We start from the raw sequence: 17,451 nt of genomic DNA on the forward strand, positions 1-17,451 counted from the left end.
CCCATATAAACCGATCCCCAGATTTGGCTTGCGGAGCCTCAAAGAGAAGCAAATTTCATCCGATCCGGCTGAAATTTGGTACATGATGTTGGTATATGGTCTCTAACAATCATGCAAAAATTGGTCCACATCGGTCCATAATTATATATAGACCCCATATAAACCGATCTCCAGATTTGGTTTGCGAAGCCTCAAAGAGAAGCAAATTGCATCCGATCCGGCTGAAATTTGGTACATGGTATTGGTATATGGTCTCTAACAACCGTGCAAGAATTGGTCCACATCGGTCCATAATTATATATAGCGCCCACATAAACCGATCCCCATATTTGGGTTGCGGAGCCTCAAAGAGAAGCAAATTTCATCCGATCCGCCTGAAATTTGGTACATGATATTGGTATATGACCTCTAACAACCATGCAAAAATTGGTCCACATCGGTTCATAATTATATATAGCCCCCGTATAAACCGATCTCCAAATGTGGCTTGCGAAGTCTCCAAGAGAATCAAATTTAATCCAATCCGGTTGTAATTTGGAACATGGTGTTAGTATATGATCTTTAATAACCGTGCCAGAATTGGTCCATATCGGTCCATAATTATATATAGCCCCCATATAAAACGTTCTCCAGATGTGACCTCCGGAGCCTCTTGGAGGAGCAAAATTCATCCGATCCGGTTCAAATTAGGAACGTGGTGTTAGTATATGGTCGCTAACAACCATACCAAAATTGGTCCAATCACACAAAAATTGGTCCATATCGGTTCATAATCATGGTTGCCACTCGAGCCAAAAATAATCTACCAAGATTTTATTTTTATAGAAAATTTTGTCAAAAGTTTATTTCTATAGAAAATTTTGTCAAAAGTTTATTTCTATAGAAAATTTTGTTAAAATTTTATTTCTGTAGAAATTTTTGTCAAAATTTTTATTTCTAAGATAATTTTGTGAAAATTTTATTTCTATAGAAAATTTTGTTAAAATTTTATTTCTGTACAAAATTTTGTCAAAATGTTATGTCTACTTTGTGAAACTGAATTATATACGTATTGGATCGATCTTTTTTGATTTAATATATACCACGTATGGACTTACATAAAATTTAGAAGATGGTGTTAGGAGGTTTTAAGATACCTTGCCATCGGCAAGCGTTGCCGCAACTTAAGTAATTCGATTGTGGATGACAGTGTTTAGAAGAAGTTTCTACGCAATCCATGATGGAGGGTACATAAGCTTCGGCCTGGCCGAACTTACGGCCGTATATACTTGTTTTTTATTGTATTCGTAAGCTCTCTAAAGTATATCACTTATTCTCTCTTCGCTCTTTGTCCAATATTTTTGCATTTTGCAGATCTGCATTGTGTTTGTTTTCTATGCAGTGTTGAGCCAATGCTGTTGTCATCTTTTCTTTCTTTATGTCTGCTCCGTGTTCAGCAATTCTGGTGGCTAAGCTACACTTGGATGTGCCGATGTAGCATTTACCGCATTGCTCTGTTGAGTTCCCAGTACATGTTATTTCGTACACTACATTGCTTTGCTCATATTTTTCTATTTTGGTTTTTGTTTGTGTGTATAGAGAGGAAATGGTTTTGTTTGGTTTGTATGCTAATTTATTTCTTGGTTGTTTATGAATTCGTGCAAGTGTTTTTCTGTAAGTTTCGGTATGTAGGGAATCCCAAAATATCTGCACGCTCACAAAAAATCGCTTCTGTAACATATACTCCCAAACATATTTTGCTTCAAGCATATACATTTTTGGGTATTACCCAAACATTTATATGTTTGATCTCTTCCAATATATAATATGTTTGAAAGCATATTGGTCTAAACAATATATGTTTGAGTAGTCTAAGTTCCAAACATTTTGTATTTTTGCATCCAAATTCAATAATGTTGTCTTCCAAAAAACAATATGTTATTATGTGACCATATAATATGTTTGGAAGCATTTTGCACCCAAAAATATTATATGCTTAAAAAAAATTCTCCAAAACAATATTGTGCCCAAAATTTTATTTATTTATTTATATATTTACAATCATAATGAATTATGAAAATAAACAGGTAATATAGGTGCTAACAACATAGGTTTTCGACCTGAATGCTCAAAATTTTGTTTCTGCCCAATTGTATATTCCCCGACATCTTTCTCACTTCCACGAGATTCTTTAGTTCTTAGCACCTTTTTCTGTAATACAAACATTGTAGAAGAAATTATTCAATTTTATGATTTTTTTTATTTTAATTTTACCTTTTGCCGGACGGGGACTCGAACAGCGGACCACACAGTTTGTAAGGATCAAAGAAGTAGCTGATTAATTGCCCAAGGAAAAATAAAATGTTAATTTTGTAATAACAAGCAACAACCACCAACTTAATTCAATATCGCTCCCTGTTAAATAGCGCTCCAAGCTACTAAACACATATATGTTTATAGGCTATTTCTAAATTAATATATGTTTGCATTCAAGCATATTATATTTACAAACATTTTATGTCCCAAACATAATATGTTCTAACATATTAACATATATGTCCCAAACATGCTATGCTAGTTTATGAACATTATATGCTTGCACTCAAAAATATTGTGTTTAAAAATTTGTGTTCCAAACATATAATGTTTATAGCCAAACATATGAAAAACAGTCTTTTTCAACCGTGTGGTGTTGCCAGAAGGGTTGTTTTCTTTTTGTTCTGTTGGATTCATATTAAGTTTACGGTCAATTAGATTATTTATTATTTTTAAAGGGAAACAAGTTTTGGTTAAAATATTTTTAATTATTTTAATGTTTTTGGGTAAAAATTTTGTATTACTCAATGTAATAACTTTGGATATAAGTACACGGATGAAAAAGACTGTTTTTCATATGTTTGGCTATAAACATTATATGTTTGGAACACAAATTTTTAAACACAATATTTTTGAGTGCAAGCATATAATGTTCATAAACTAGCATAAAATGTTTGGGACATATATGTTAATATGTTAGAACATATTATGTTTGGGACATAAAATGTTTGTAAATATAATATGCTTGGATGCAAACATATATTAATTTAGAAATAGCCTATAAACATATATGTGTTTAGTAGCTTGGAGCGCTATTTAACAGGGAGCGATATTGAATTAAGTTGGTGGTTGTTGCTTGTTATTACAAAATTAACATTTTATTTTTCCTTGGGCAATTGATCAGCTACTTCTTTGATCCTTACAAACTGTGTGGTCCCTGTTCGAATCCCCGTCCGGCAAAAGGTAAAATTAAAATAAAAAAAATCATAAAATTGAATAATTTCTTCTACAATGTTTGTATTACAGAAAAAGGTGCTAAGAACTAAAAAATCTCTTGGAAGTGAGAAAGATGTCGGGGAATATACAATTGGGCAGAAACAAAATTTTGAGCATTCAAGTCAAAAACCTATGTTGTTAGCACCTATATTACCTGTTTATTTTCATAATTCATTATGAATGTAAATATATAAATAAATAAATAAATAAATAAATAAATAAAATTTTGAGCACAATATTGTTTGGGAGAAATTTTTTTAAGCATATAATATTTTTGGGTGCAAAATGCTTCCAAACATATTATATGGTCACATAATAACATATTGTTTTTTGGAAGACAACATTATTGAATTTGGATGCAAAAATACAAAATGTTTGGAACTTAGACTACCCAAACATATATTGTTTAGACCAATATGCTTTCAAACATATTATATATTGGAAGAGATCAAACATATAAATGTTTGGGCAATACCCAAAAATGTATATGCTTGAAGCAAAATATGTTTGAGAGTATATGTTACAGAAGCGATTTTTTGTGAGCGTGTAGATTAGCCGTGTTTATCTTTTGTCTTATTGGCTGAGTTGAGTGAAAATTTATTATACGACCAGATGCAATGGGTTTTGCATACCAATCCGTTATTATTTTGTTTTTCTCTCTATGAATTTTTATATCCAAATATTGAATGCATTGGTTTTCCTCTTTCTCGAGTGTGAATTGTAACTTTTTGTGGTAATTGTTGAATTCTGTTTTAACTTTTGAATTGACAAGTTGTGAGACTAAAATATAAAGACTTAAAAACCAATTGTGTGTGTATTCATTTGGAAAAATAGATTGTTCTGGAATTCTCATAGGTTATGGGCCCAGACAACGCCCCGTAACTGAAAAAAGACATGAAGAAACTAAAAAGAAATATTAAGCCTTTTGATGGTGAAAGATATTCCATATGGAAATTTCGGCTTACTCCCTTTTGGCTGAAATTGATGCCCTAAAAGTGGTTGAAAATGATGCTTCAGATAATGTTACGGAGGAAAAAGTGTGAAAGAAATGCTAAGAGTGTTATAATTGAGTATTTAGGAGATTCCTTCTTGGGATTTGCTAGCGCTGAACGCTCAGCCAAACAAATTTTCAAGAATCTGGATGCCATATATGAGCGAAAGAGTATCGCATCGCAATTGGCTATACGGAAAAAATTGTTGTCTTTGAAATTGAAGGAGGATATACCATTATTTAACCATTTTAATATTTTTGATGATTTAATCACGGAGTTGTTGGCTTCAGGTGCAAAACTTGAAGAAATGGATAAGGTATCCCATTTACTAACAACATTGCCGCCATCCTATAACGGAGCATTTACTGCTATTGAGACATTATCTGAAGACAATTTGACTCTGGCATTTGTAAAAACTCGTTTACTTGACAATGAGAAATGAACTGAGAAATGATAGCAAAGACACCAGCTCCAAAATACTACAAGCAATAAGCGAAAAGCCGCATCCATTTAATAACTTTACTCAAAAGGATAAGCAACGCAAGCCGCAATTTAATACCACAAAACGTGCAAAAGGGCAGTGTGCAATTTTTGCTGGACTCGGGAGCATCAGATCGTATTATAAATGACGAAAAGCTTTACACAGACTACATCAATTTAAAACCTCCAACTAAAATAGCAGTTGCGAAATGTGGAGAATATATATACGCATGAAAACGAGGCACTATAAAACTATGGAGCAAAAACCAATATAAAATAACCCTTGAAAATGTCTTGTTTTGCAAATAAGTTCCACAAAACCTCCCTTCCTTAACAAAATTGCAAGATGCTGGAATGACTATTGAATTTAATACGCGAGGTGTCGAAGGATAAGAAAGTGATTATTGAAGGTAAATGTGAAAATAATGTTCCAATAAATTCTTTTCGGTTTTGTGTTGACTTTCAAGCTTCCAGTGCTATTAATAGCACTAGTTACAGTTTGTGGCATATTAGTAGAAGTAAATTCTTGGACATAAAAAGTAAGGAAATGTTTATTGATTATGTTATATTAAAGAATGTCAGTCCTGATGACTTGTTGTATGAGGTATGTATAAATGGTAAATTGTCAATGCAGAGTTTTAACAAGCTTAAAAACAAAGAACATGTCAGTAGGCCATTATTTATTGCATTCAGATGTCTGTGGTCCAATTACCCCGGAAACTATAGACGGAAAGAGCTATTACGTAACTTTCATAGACCAGTTTACTCACTATTGTGTGTCATATATATTAACTTACAAATCTGATATATTTTCTTCTTTTAAAGATTTTGTTGCCAAAAGCGAGGCTCATTTTAATTTTAAAGTTGTTAATTTGTATTTTGATAATGGAAGAAAATATTTGCATAAGAAATGCGCGAGTATTGTACTAATAAAGGGATAAGTTATCACTTGATTGTTCCGTATACCCCACAATTGAAATGCGTAGCTGAGCGCATGATTGGAACAATTACCGGAAAAGCTCGTTCAATGGTAAACGGTGCTAAATTAGACAGTCTTTTTGGGGAGAAGCTGTTCTTACAGCAACATATTTGATAAACAGAAACCCAAGTAAAGCATTAAAAGATTGCTCAAGAACACCGTTTGGAATTTGGCATGGAAAAAAGCCAGCTTTAAATTTTCTGAAAACATTTGGCTTTACTGTTCTTAGGTATCTTAGAGGTACCATTTATTTGAAATTAGTAAATATATGAGAACAAATCAGACAGTGCAACCTTGCTCACAGGTTATGTGTACTCAGATTGGGGTGAAAATGAAAATGATAGAAAGAGCACTACTGGATTTCTGTTCAAGATGTATGACCATAATTTAATTTGCTGGAATACAAGGAAACAGGCTTCTGTGGCAGCATCCTCAACCGAGGCAGAATACATTGCATTATTTGAGGTAGTTCGGGAGGCACGATGGTTGAAGTCATTTTGAAAAGCATTGGTATAGATTTGGATGTTCCAATTTTGATTTATGAGGACAATCAAGGTTGCTTAAGCGTAGCTAATAACCCCTCATGCCACAAAAGATCTAAGCCCATTGACATCAAATGTCACATTGCTCGAGAACAAGTAGAAAATAAATTAATTAAACTTGAGTTTATTTCCACAGAAAAGCAGCTGGCTGACATCTTAACAAAACCTTTGTCAGATATGAGAGATTAAAAAAATGTTAAATATTTTTATACCCTCCATCATAGGATGGGGGTATATTAACTTTGTCATTCCGTTTGTAATACATCGAAATATTGCTCTAGGACCCCATAAAGTATATATATTCTGGGTCGTGGTGAAATTCTGAGTCGATCTAAGCATGTCCGTCCGTCCGTCCGTCCGTCTGTTGAAATCACGCTAACTTCCGAACGAAACAAGCTATCGACTTGAAACATGGCACAATTAGTTGTTATCGATGTAGGTCGGATGGTATTGAAAATGGGCCATATCGGTCCACTTTTACGTATAGCCCCCATATAAAGGGACCCTCAGATTTGGCTTGTGGAGCCTCTAACAGAAGCATATTTCATCCGATCCGGCTGAAATTTGGTACATGGTGTTGGTATATGGTCTCTAACAATCATGCAAAAATTGGTCCACATCGGTCCATAATTATATATAGACCCCATATAAACCGATCTCCAGATTTGGCTTGCGAAGCCTCAAAGAGAAGCAAATTGCATCCGATCCGGCTGAAATTTGGTACATGGTATTGGTATATGGTCTCTAACAACCGTGCAAGAATTGGTCCACATCGGTCCATAATTATATATAGCGCCCACATAAACCGATCCCCAGATTTGGGTTGCGGAGCCTCAAAGAGAAGCAAATTTCATCCGATCCGCCTGAAATTTGGTACATGATATTGGTATATGGCCTCTAACAACCATGCAAAAATTGGTCCACATCGGTTCATAATTATATATAGCCCCCGTATAAACCGATCTCCAAATGTGGCTTGCGAAGTCTCCAAGAGAATCAAATTTAATCCAATCCGGTTGTAATTTGGAACATGGTGTTAGTATATGATCTTTAATAACCGTGCCAGAATTGGTCCATATCGGTCCATAATTATATATAGCCCCCATATAAAACGTTCTCCAGATGTGACCTCCGGAGCCTCTTGGAGGAACAAAATTCATCCGATCCGGTTCAAATTAGGAACGTGGTGTTAGTATATGGTCGCTAACAACCATACCAAAATTGGTCCAATCACACAAAAATTGGTCCATATCGGTTCATAATCATGGTTGCCACTCGAGCCAAAAATAATCTACCAAGATTTATTTCTATAGAAAAATTTGTCAAAAGTTTATTTCTATAGAAAATTTTGTTAAAATTTTATTTCTGTAGAAATTGTTGTCAAAATTTTTATTTCTATAGAAAATTTTGTGAAAATTTTATTTCTATAGAAAATTTTGTTAAAATTTTATTTCTGTACAAAATTTTGTCAAAATGTTATGTCTACTTTGTGAAACTGAATTATATACGTATTGGATCGATCTTTTTTGATTTAATATATACCACGTATGGACTTACATAAAATTTAGAAGATGGTGTTAGGAGGTTTTAAGATACCTTGCCATCGGCAAGCGTTGCCGCAACTTAAGTAATTCGATTGTGGATGGCAGTGTTTAGAAGAAGTTTCTACGCAATCCATAATGGAGGGTACATAAGCTTCGGCCTGGCCGAACTTACGGCCGTATATACTTGTTAATTTTTAGGAATTTTCAAAGAACAATTTTTTTATTTAAATTTTTCTTTTTCAAAACTTGAACGATATCTCTAAAACTACTTCAAGTGAATCTTCAATTTTGTATCAATTGGGGAATAGAACATATGACCTCTAACCCATACCTGCCCAGGTCAAATGGCTTGGCGGAACGTACGATCCAGACAATGAAGAAGATGCTTTATAATGGTTCCGTACAAGGCCTTAACAACCCGGAAAGGAAAGTTGCCAAGTCCCTCAGAAATGCTAATGGCTAGAGTTTTGAGAACAACGTTGTTTTTTTATATGCTTTCTCGTTTTATCTAAAAGAAGCCGCAACACACATATACATAGGAACACTATCTTCTTAGTTCTTGTCAGAGAACTGCAACTGGTGGCTTTTTTCGTATTGCAAACTTATCCACAAATGTTGGTGGCGGTAATTACCATGCGACATTTTTTGAATTAATACAAATGCAATAATAACAAGTGAGTAAAGTAGAAAGTCGGGCGGGGCCGACAATATGATACCCTAAACCACCCCTACTGAATTAGTAAACATTGTTTGAGGGGTACCAATGGTATAGGTTTGGGAGATAAACCGCATTTCCATTTTAAGAAAATTAAGGGGTTCATCGTTATAGGAGTTTTATCACAATCTGAGCAGAAATGTCTGATATTTGAAGCTATAGTTGATTCTGAACCTACAGAGTTAGTATACCACTAATATTGAGTACATTATTAAACAAGTGAGTAAAGTGGAAAGTCGGGCGGGGCCGACTATATCATACCCTAAACCACCCCTACTTAATTAGTAAACATAAGATTTTGTGGGAGACAAACCGCAGTTCCATATTTAAGATTTAATTAAGGGGTTCATGTTTATGGGTGCTTTGTCTCAATCTGAACGGAAATGTTTGATATTAGGAGCTATAGTCAGTGTTGCTAGGGAAAATTTTCGGTTTACCCTACAAAGAAAAAAAGTTCCCTACCTTCCTTAAATTCCCAAAAAATTTCCCCTACAATATTATTCGTTAAATTTAAACAAACTTTACAAAACAACAATGGTTCTATATGTTTTTTCTGTTTAGTAGATTAGTAGAATACTTAATGTTTTGGTAGATTAAATCTCTATAGAAATAAAATTTCTTTCTTTCTTTCTTTCTTTATTTATTTGCTTTCCCATGCACAAGACCACTTGAGTCTCATATTTCAGCATGAGAAGTTTAAAATCATAATGTACAATTAAATAAATATAATATAATTACAATATTAGGTTTCATGAAAAAAAATTTTTTTTTTTTTTTTTAAATTTAAAAAATTAATCAAAATAGATCTATAAGCAAATAACCTTAATATTTTATATTGAAAAACTGATTACAGACTGAAAAAAAAACACTATTAGAATTTAAGTTTGACAATTGTAAAAAGAGGAGAAAAATAACAACAATTAAAATAAGATTTATAAAATTTATAATTACAGATAATGGATAAAGAATATTAAAATTGAAAATATGAAAAAGAGAAACAAAACAAAAAATTGAACGAAAATTTTATAACAAATAAAAGAAAGTTATAAATAAAAGTACATATTGCATAAAAATAAGGGTACATATTGCATGAAAACGAAAACAAATTTTAAGAATTAAAACTAGCTAGCAAACAGTTTAGAGTAAAATAAAACAAATGATAAAGAATCTTGTTTAATTATTACTCAAAAACGAGATAACATTTTTCTTAAAGGCATCTGCATTACTTATACATTGGATATTATAAGTAAGTGAGTTCCACAGACGGATGGAGTTAATAAAAAATTGCCACTCAGAGACCAAACAGCTATGACGAAGCAAAATTAATCTTTTTCCTCTATTAAATCTTGAAAAACGCAGGCGTTGAAATAAATGCACCGGGTGACCACTATAAATAATCCTATGCAAGAAAATAAGGACTCTTAACTTAAGTAGATTGTGAAATGTCATGTCATACAAGCATACTGAGAAAGCCGAAACACTGTCATATCTTCGTATACCATATACGTAGCGGGTAATGCTATTGAACGTCCTATTCATTCTCTGCATACTTAGGGCATCGCACTTAGCAAAAAGTTCACATCCGTAAAGCATAATGGACATCAAGAATGACTTGGCTAAGATAACCCTTATTCTTAACGGAGTACAACGTTGTGACTGCCATAATGTCCGAAGTATTGAATATGCACGGCCACACATAGCGGTAATATGGTCAGACCACGTCAGAGTGCTGTTGAACATCACCCCAAGATTTCTGGCACGCTCCACTATCCCAATCGTCTGATTATCTATCCTTATGTCAACATTAACTCTAGACCTCACTGTTCGCCCTTTAATCACCAAACACTTAGATTTCATTGGGTTAATAGTAAGACCATTTTGGAAAAAGTTTCTATAAATAAGTTTCTTTATAAAATAGAAATAAAATTTTTAGAAAAAAAAAGTTTTCTATAGAAATACAATTTTGACAAAATTTACTATAGACATAAAATTTTGAGAACATTTTCTATAGAAATAAAATTTTGACAACATTTTCTAGAGAAATAACATTTTGACAAAATTTGACAAAATCGGGCAATATTATTATGTAAGAGCTAAAAGTAAGTATAAATATGATCGGCTAATAAATCAAAATTTGAAATTAGAGTAATATTGGTTAAAAATAGGAGCATTATGGTCAAATTTGGGAAAATCGAGCCATGCATATATATGGGAGCTATATCTAAATCTGAGCCAATTGCGATGATTTTTCGCACATATTGTAAGTACTATATAGTAAACCAAGTTTGAGTAAGATTGGTTGATAAATAAGGGTTTATGGTAATTTTTTATAAAATCGGGCGATACATATATATGCACGCAGAGAAGAAACATGATTGCCACAATCATATTCGAAGAGCAAAATAATATGATAGCAGCAATTTTTGCGGCGACCATGTAACATTTTAACCTGCAACCATGTTGGCTCAGTGAACATGTTTCTAAGAAAAATACAATTGTCCTCATCTAAAATGTTTCCAAAATTTCCATTAAAAGACAATGGTCACGATCTAAAATGTTATGTTATTCGTCAAAAATGTTTTTCTTCTAGTTAAAAGAACATGGTCACAACGTAAAATGTTTTGATTTTTATGAAAAAACTTTTTTCGTCGTCGAAAAAAGGACGCCACTTGAGAAAAGAAAACACAAAATCAACTTTATTTATTTGTTTTTATTTATTTATAAATTAATTCATTGTTTATTTGTATTTATAATGTCGTGCAAGCAAACTTCACATATTTTTACACACTCTAGTTTGGTTCAATTTCAACAATAAGTAATCATTCCATATTTACTTCGTGACCATCAAATGTACAAACGCAGACATCATGTAACTGCAAATAAAAATAAATTATACCATATATCAAAATGCAGAACAAAAACCAGGTATATTTTTTTCAATTACACTTTCCTTGTTTGTATTCACATAAAACCACGTGCCATTTCTGAATAAATAAATTAACACAAAACACAATAATTCCGTATTCTCCGTCCATTCCAAGAAACAATCAACACACGACTGACGCGCAAAATGAAAATCGTGTGTACCTGCTCAATGTTTTTATAAAATTCTTGTCGCTGCAAAAAAATTAAAAAATTAAATGGTCACGAAAACAATGTACATGGTCTTTATGGCCATGTAATGGTTGTAGACATGTCTATACGTAAACTATAAAAATATTTTTTTCTCTGCAAAAAAGTAAAAAAATTGAATGGTCAGATACGTGATTTTCCTGACCATATAATGGTCTCAAATTCTATCATTTAAATAATAGAACATGTTTGCGGCATTTGAGAACCATTTAAATGCTTATTGCCAACACATATTTTTCTCCGCTCGAAAATTATTTTTACAAAGACAAAATACATGGTTTTCGCGACAATTACATACTCTAAATAAGCATTAAATGGATGCGGCAACCAGATCCAAACATGTTTTTTCTGTGCGTGTGGGAGCTATATCTAAATCTGAACCGATTTCGGTGAAATTTTGCAGATTTAATGAGTTATGAAAAAGATTACTTTTTTCCATATTTGATGAAGATCCGTTTGTAAAAAAGCGCAACGTGACCCCATTTGTCGAAATCGTGCCATACATATATATGGGAGCTTTATCTAAATTTGATCCGATTTCTTCCAAATTCAATAGCGTTCGTCCTTGTTCCCAAAAAACACCCTGTACCAAATTTCATCAAAATCGGGTAATATTTGCGACCTCCTGCTTCGACCGAACATCAAAAAGTTTTTCAGCGGTGGATTATCCCACCTCAGTAATGCTGGTGACATATTTGAGGGTTTCAAAGCTTCTCTAAGTGGTTTCACTGCAATGTGGAACGCCATTCGGACTCGGCTATAAAAAGAAGGTCCCTTGTCATTGAGCTTAACATGGAATCGGGCAGCACTCAGTGATAAGAGAGAAGTTCACCAATGTGGTATCACAATGGACTGAATAGTCTAAGTGAGCCTGATACATCAGGCTACCACCTAACCTAACCTATATTTTATGGGGTCTAAAATCAATATTTCTGGTAGGTACTTTTTTTGGCAGATCAAAGTTTTCCCTGCCAACATTTTTTGAATTTGGGGGCGCTTCTGAGAGTCCCCACTACGTCGAAAACAGTCGTATACGATATCCAAACTCCTCGGAAAAGCGCCGTCACTATTGAGAATTTGTACCACGCCAAGTTACTACAAAAAAGTATCGCATGAGTGCAACTATTAGGTGCCCCTCTGGATACATTTAGAAGGACGCCCCTTCGAACAATCAGACAAAGTGCATTTTAAGGTAGTTGTAAAATAATCATTGTGGTCAAGTAAAACACGATTTTAGAGGTTTAGAGGTTTATTAATTTTATTAAACATTTATAAATTCTCATAAATATAACATTTATACGACTATCACATCACATTTAACATATTTTTATGCATTAATAAAAGATTGAGGTTGAGTTACAAGTTGCAAGTTACATGTTGTAGCGTCTATCAGCCAGTGCTTTTATTCCCAATGGAGGCAACGTGCCTGGAAAAATATTTGAAAAACTATCACTTTATTCCATTTGGAAAGTCAAAAATTGTTCACCAATATACCTTTCACAATTTTAAGCGAAATAACTATGTTTTCAGCACTTCATTATAATTTTTATTTAAATAAATTATAAGAAGCTAGTTGTGCTTGGTTTTTCACAAAATATAAAATGGCTCTTGTAACAATAGTGATGGCAAAATACTATCACAGTTGGCGAGTGTTGCAGTGTCACTTACGAGTCTGTGGTAGCGATGAGGATGAAATGGAACTTTGAAATGCTGGCAGGGATTATACCCTGACCACTCAATAAATACAAATACTAAAATTCAATAATTTTTTAAACATGTTTTCAAAGGATTAGGGTAATATTCAAGTTGAGAAAATCGAGTTATCAAAAAATGTCCACATTTTCTATTTCTTCCACGAACTTCGTTGCACAAAGTTGTATTGAAACCCATGTAGTTTTTCGTTGCATTTCAAGGTAGTGTTTTGTCAAAGTTTTCTCCAATTATCTTCAACAGATTTTCAAAGTTTTCGTCAACATTTTGGCGGTTTGGAAGTAATTCGCAAACAATTTGAAAATGTATTGAAGATTACCTGTTTCAAGTCAAGTTGAATTTATTTTATTTATTTATTTAAGCAATTCAAAGCCTTTAAAGGGCCAATTTAACGAAATGCAATGTACTATTCTAACAGATTACAATATTATATGAAAATATAAAGCATCAATTAATAAAGAACAACAATCTTATATGAAAAATTGAACCAGCAATCTTATATCAATAACGTTATATATACATATATTTTTTTTGCATTATTATATGCTCGCATGTATGAAATTTGATAATGTTCTTGGATCCCATTGAAATTGAAATATATGTTTTATTCGCGAGTCAGGAGACTACTCATTAAACAATGTTTGCACTATCTTTAAGTCAATTATCTTTATCTTTAATCATCAAGCTGTAAAATATTGAAGAAGGTTCTTTCGGTGAGTGTTGTAGGATAGATCAAAGTGCTTCAATGTATTAGGCAGACTATTATACAGTCTACCAATTCTCACATGAAATGATTTATTCATGTATCGACTGGCAGTTGGAATAATCAATTGATTGCGACGAGAGCGTCCAAAAGGGTATAAAAATACAACTATATAAAAATTAATTTTTTGACATTTCGTTTTGTTTTTTCGTAAAGAGTCAGTCCCAAACATTAATTTTCGGGCATTTGCTTTTGTGTTGTTCGTAAAGAACAATGCTGGTCAATATTAAATTTCGTATTTTCGCGGTTTTGGTCACAATTTATTGTTTAAATATGTACTTTTAATATATTAATTTATTTATAAATCCTCTGGTGCATCATGAGCGTTCTAATTTTGTGTAAAATTGGCATACTATAAAAAGGAAAACGGAAGAGAATGTAAGCGTGCTCTTATTTTCTTCGTTTATTCTTAATCTTCGGGACTGCCAAACATCGTTTGACACCGATGGATCATCTATCTATATTCTATAATCTATGGTAGAAACCACAACAATTGATTCATTAACGAAATGCCTATTGATAGTGTGATGGATTGAATAAAACGGGGAGTCAAGCTACAGCCGATGCACTACATTTGGATAATAATCATCAAAAATTAACACAGTGTACTGCAATGATCAGTTTTACTGGTCGTAAATTTTAATTAGTTGTAGTTACCTAGTTTTGCTGAGGGGAGTCAAGTTACAGCCGATGCACTACATTTGGATAATAATCATCAAAAATTAACACAGTGTACTGCAACGATCAGTTTTACTGGTCGTAAATTTTAATGAGTTGTAGTTACCTAGTTTTGCTGAGCCGATTTTAAGTTTTATTTTGATTGTCCAATACATTTACATACAAGTGCTATTTATTCATGCTTTAATTAAAGGATTTCATTTTTCAGAGACATGAATCAAAACTGCCGCATTTACGCTCTTCCGAGTTTGTGTTATAGTACTCTACCCATATGCCGCACACCAGAACGTACCAATATGCTTTATTTTGCTAATAGAGCTACACATAAAGAGCGAAAAATAATAAAAAATGTAACCACAGCTTTAACACCAACATTAGAGAATAATAGACAACATAACCGTCGTAAGCGATTTGTGGATAAAAATAATTTGGAGCTTAAGCTAGCGTTGAAACGAAAGACGTCCATTGCATATGATGATATTTTTTCCGGAGTAGTATCTGGTCAGTATCCCCCAACAAGGGAAACTGAAAATCTAAGGCGGATATGTAGAGATGAATGCGAACTTTTGGAGAACGAACTTTGTCAGAAAGAATACGCAATAGCTAAGCGCCATCCAGTAATAGGGCAAAAGTTACCACTTGAAGAATGTTCTACACTTCCGCGCCACAGCGATTGTTCAAGCCTTGGTATTGTGATAGACGTTGATAAATTTCAAACTTGTTACTGGGATGACGGTGAGAGTTATAGAGGAACATTGTCCACATCTGCATCGGGAAAGAATTGCTTACGCTGGTCTTGGCTTATGAAGGAAATATCGGACTATCCTGAATTGGCTGGACAAAACTACTGCAGGTAGGTTTGAAATAAATTGAAACCTACGTTGACACTTTGTATATTGATATTACAGAAATCCCGGAGGTATAGAAGAAAAGCCATGGTGCTTTGTAGATGACACATCATTTGAGAAAATCATAGAGCCGTGTGATATTCCCAAATGCTCCGAAAATATTTGGTTATATATTTTTACAACAATTGTTACGATTACCGCCGTACTTTTAATATACGGTTTTATGGTCATAACAAAACGTAGGAGATGCGGCGAAATGACAAGCATACAACATGTAGAATCTGTGAATGTATCGAAGTTAAATATTCACTGACAGTTTGCATTACCATTTTAGATAAACACTCCCAATGCTGATAAGAACATATATGGAAGCTCCCAAACGAATGGCTCAGTGGAAATGTCCCGCGTTAGTATGACTGCATCATCGCCGATTTTAGTACAAAACAACGATAGAGGATCTGTTCTTAAAATACCACATTATTCCCTACACGATGTTGAGTTTGTCGAAGAATTGGGGGAAGGGGCATTCGGTAAAAATATTTAACACTAAATTAAAAAATGCTAACCAAATAGTATTCTATATCATTTCTTTTATAGGAAAGGTATATAAAGGTCAGTTGACTCTGTGTTGTGGTGAAAAGACGTTTGTTGCTATCAAGGCCCTGAAAGAAGATGCGTCTTATAAAACACAACAAGATTTTAGACGTGAGATAGAATTAATCTCGGATCTTAAACATGACAACATAGTCTGTATTCTTGGAGTAGTACTAAATAAAGAACCATACTGTATGCTTTTTGAATACATGTCAAATGGGGACTTGCATGAGTTTTTGATTGCCAATTCACCGAATGAAAACAAGTCCTTATCTCAACTTGATTTTCTAAAAATATCGGTACAAATAAGTGAAGGAATGGAATATTTGTCGGGACATCACTATGTGCACCGTGATTTAGCGGCTCGTAATTGTCTAGTTGGCGAAAACCTAATGGTAAAAATATCAGATTTTGGTCTCTCTCGAGACATATATAGCTCCGATTACTACAGGTCATACATCATATACATTTAACTCCACACAAACTCTAAAATTCTTTCCTTCTTATATTTATAAACATAGGGTCCAATCGAAATCACTTTTGCCTGTCCGTTGGATGCCATCCGAATCTATTCTCTATGGTAAATTCACAACTGAAAGTGATGTTTGGTCATTTGGAGTTGTTTTATGGGAAATTTATAGCTATGGAATGCAGGTAGGAGTAAACTAAATATAATGTAAATTCTTGAAGCTAATATAATTGCCTTAGCCATATTATGGATATAGCAACCAGGAAGTGATTAATTTGGTGAGATCTAGACAACTTTTGACCTGCCCTGATGCTTGCCCAACTGCGGTATATTCGCTAATGATCGAATGTTGGCATGAACAATCTGTAAGAAGGCCATCATTTGCAGAGATCACCCTTCGCTTGAAAACATGGTATCTTGGTCAACAGGAAATGGTGAACCATTCGTAGGCACATTTATTGAAAGAAAATTAATAAAAATTCGTAACTCATCTGTGATTTTTTTATTAATTATTAATGGAAATTCAAACTTAAAGGATTCATAGGCGCATTGGCTGACATTTTCGTTCAACAATTGTTAAATTTGGTCTTTGCTATGAAAATAAATTTTTAGTCACGTTCCTTAGAAAATATTTGGATTCAGGAGGAGAAACCTGAAAGTATGACATCTCGAAAGGTTTCCAAACAAGAAACAGGGGACAGGAAAATTTTTCGG

The 17,451-nt window shown here is 33.4% G+C and overlaps 1 protein-coding gene across 3 annotated transcripts in view; it reads left to right on the forward strand.

Moving 5' to 3' along the window:
• Positions 1-17,227, forward strand: part of Ror (Tyrosine-protein kinase transmembrane receptor Ror) — a 64,081-nt gene extending 46,854 nt beyond the window's left edge. For all 3 annotated transcript variants that reach the window (XM_075295650.1, XM_075295649.1, XM_075295651.1), the window contains 6 exons: positions 15,035-15,679; positions 15,735-15,948; positions 16,009-16,204; positions 16,272-16,719; positions 16,790-16,922; positions 16,977-17,227. In XM_075295650.1, coding sequence (XP_075151765.1) covers positions 15,035-15,679; positions 15,735-15,948; positions 16,009-16,204; positions 16,272-16,719; positions 16,790-16,922; positions 16,977-17,186 — 1,846 coding nt within the window. In that variant the 3' untranslated portion in view covers positions 17,187-17,227. The remainder of the gene's footprint in view (positions 1-15,034; positions 15,680-15,734; positions 15,949-16,008; positions 16,205-16,271; positions 16,720-16,789; positions 16,923-16,976) is intronic.
• Positions 17,228-17,451: the final 224 nt, after the last annotated feature.

This window comes from Haematobia irritans, chromosome 2, assembly GCF_050003625.1.
Source record: "Haematobia irritans isolate KBUSLIRL chromosome 2, ASM5000362v1, whole genome shotgun sequence".
Classification (NCBI taxonomy): domain Eukaryota; kingdom Metazoa; phylum Arthropoda; class Insecta; order Diptera; family Muscidae; genus Haematobia; species Haematobia irritans.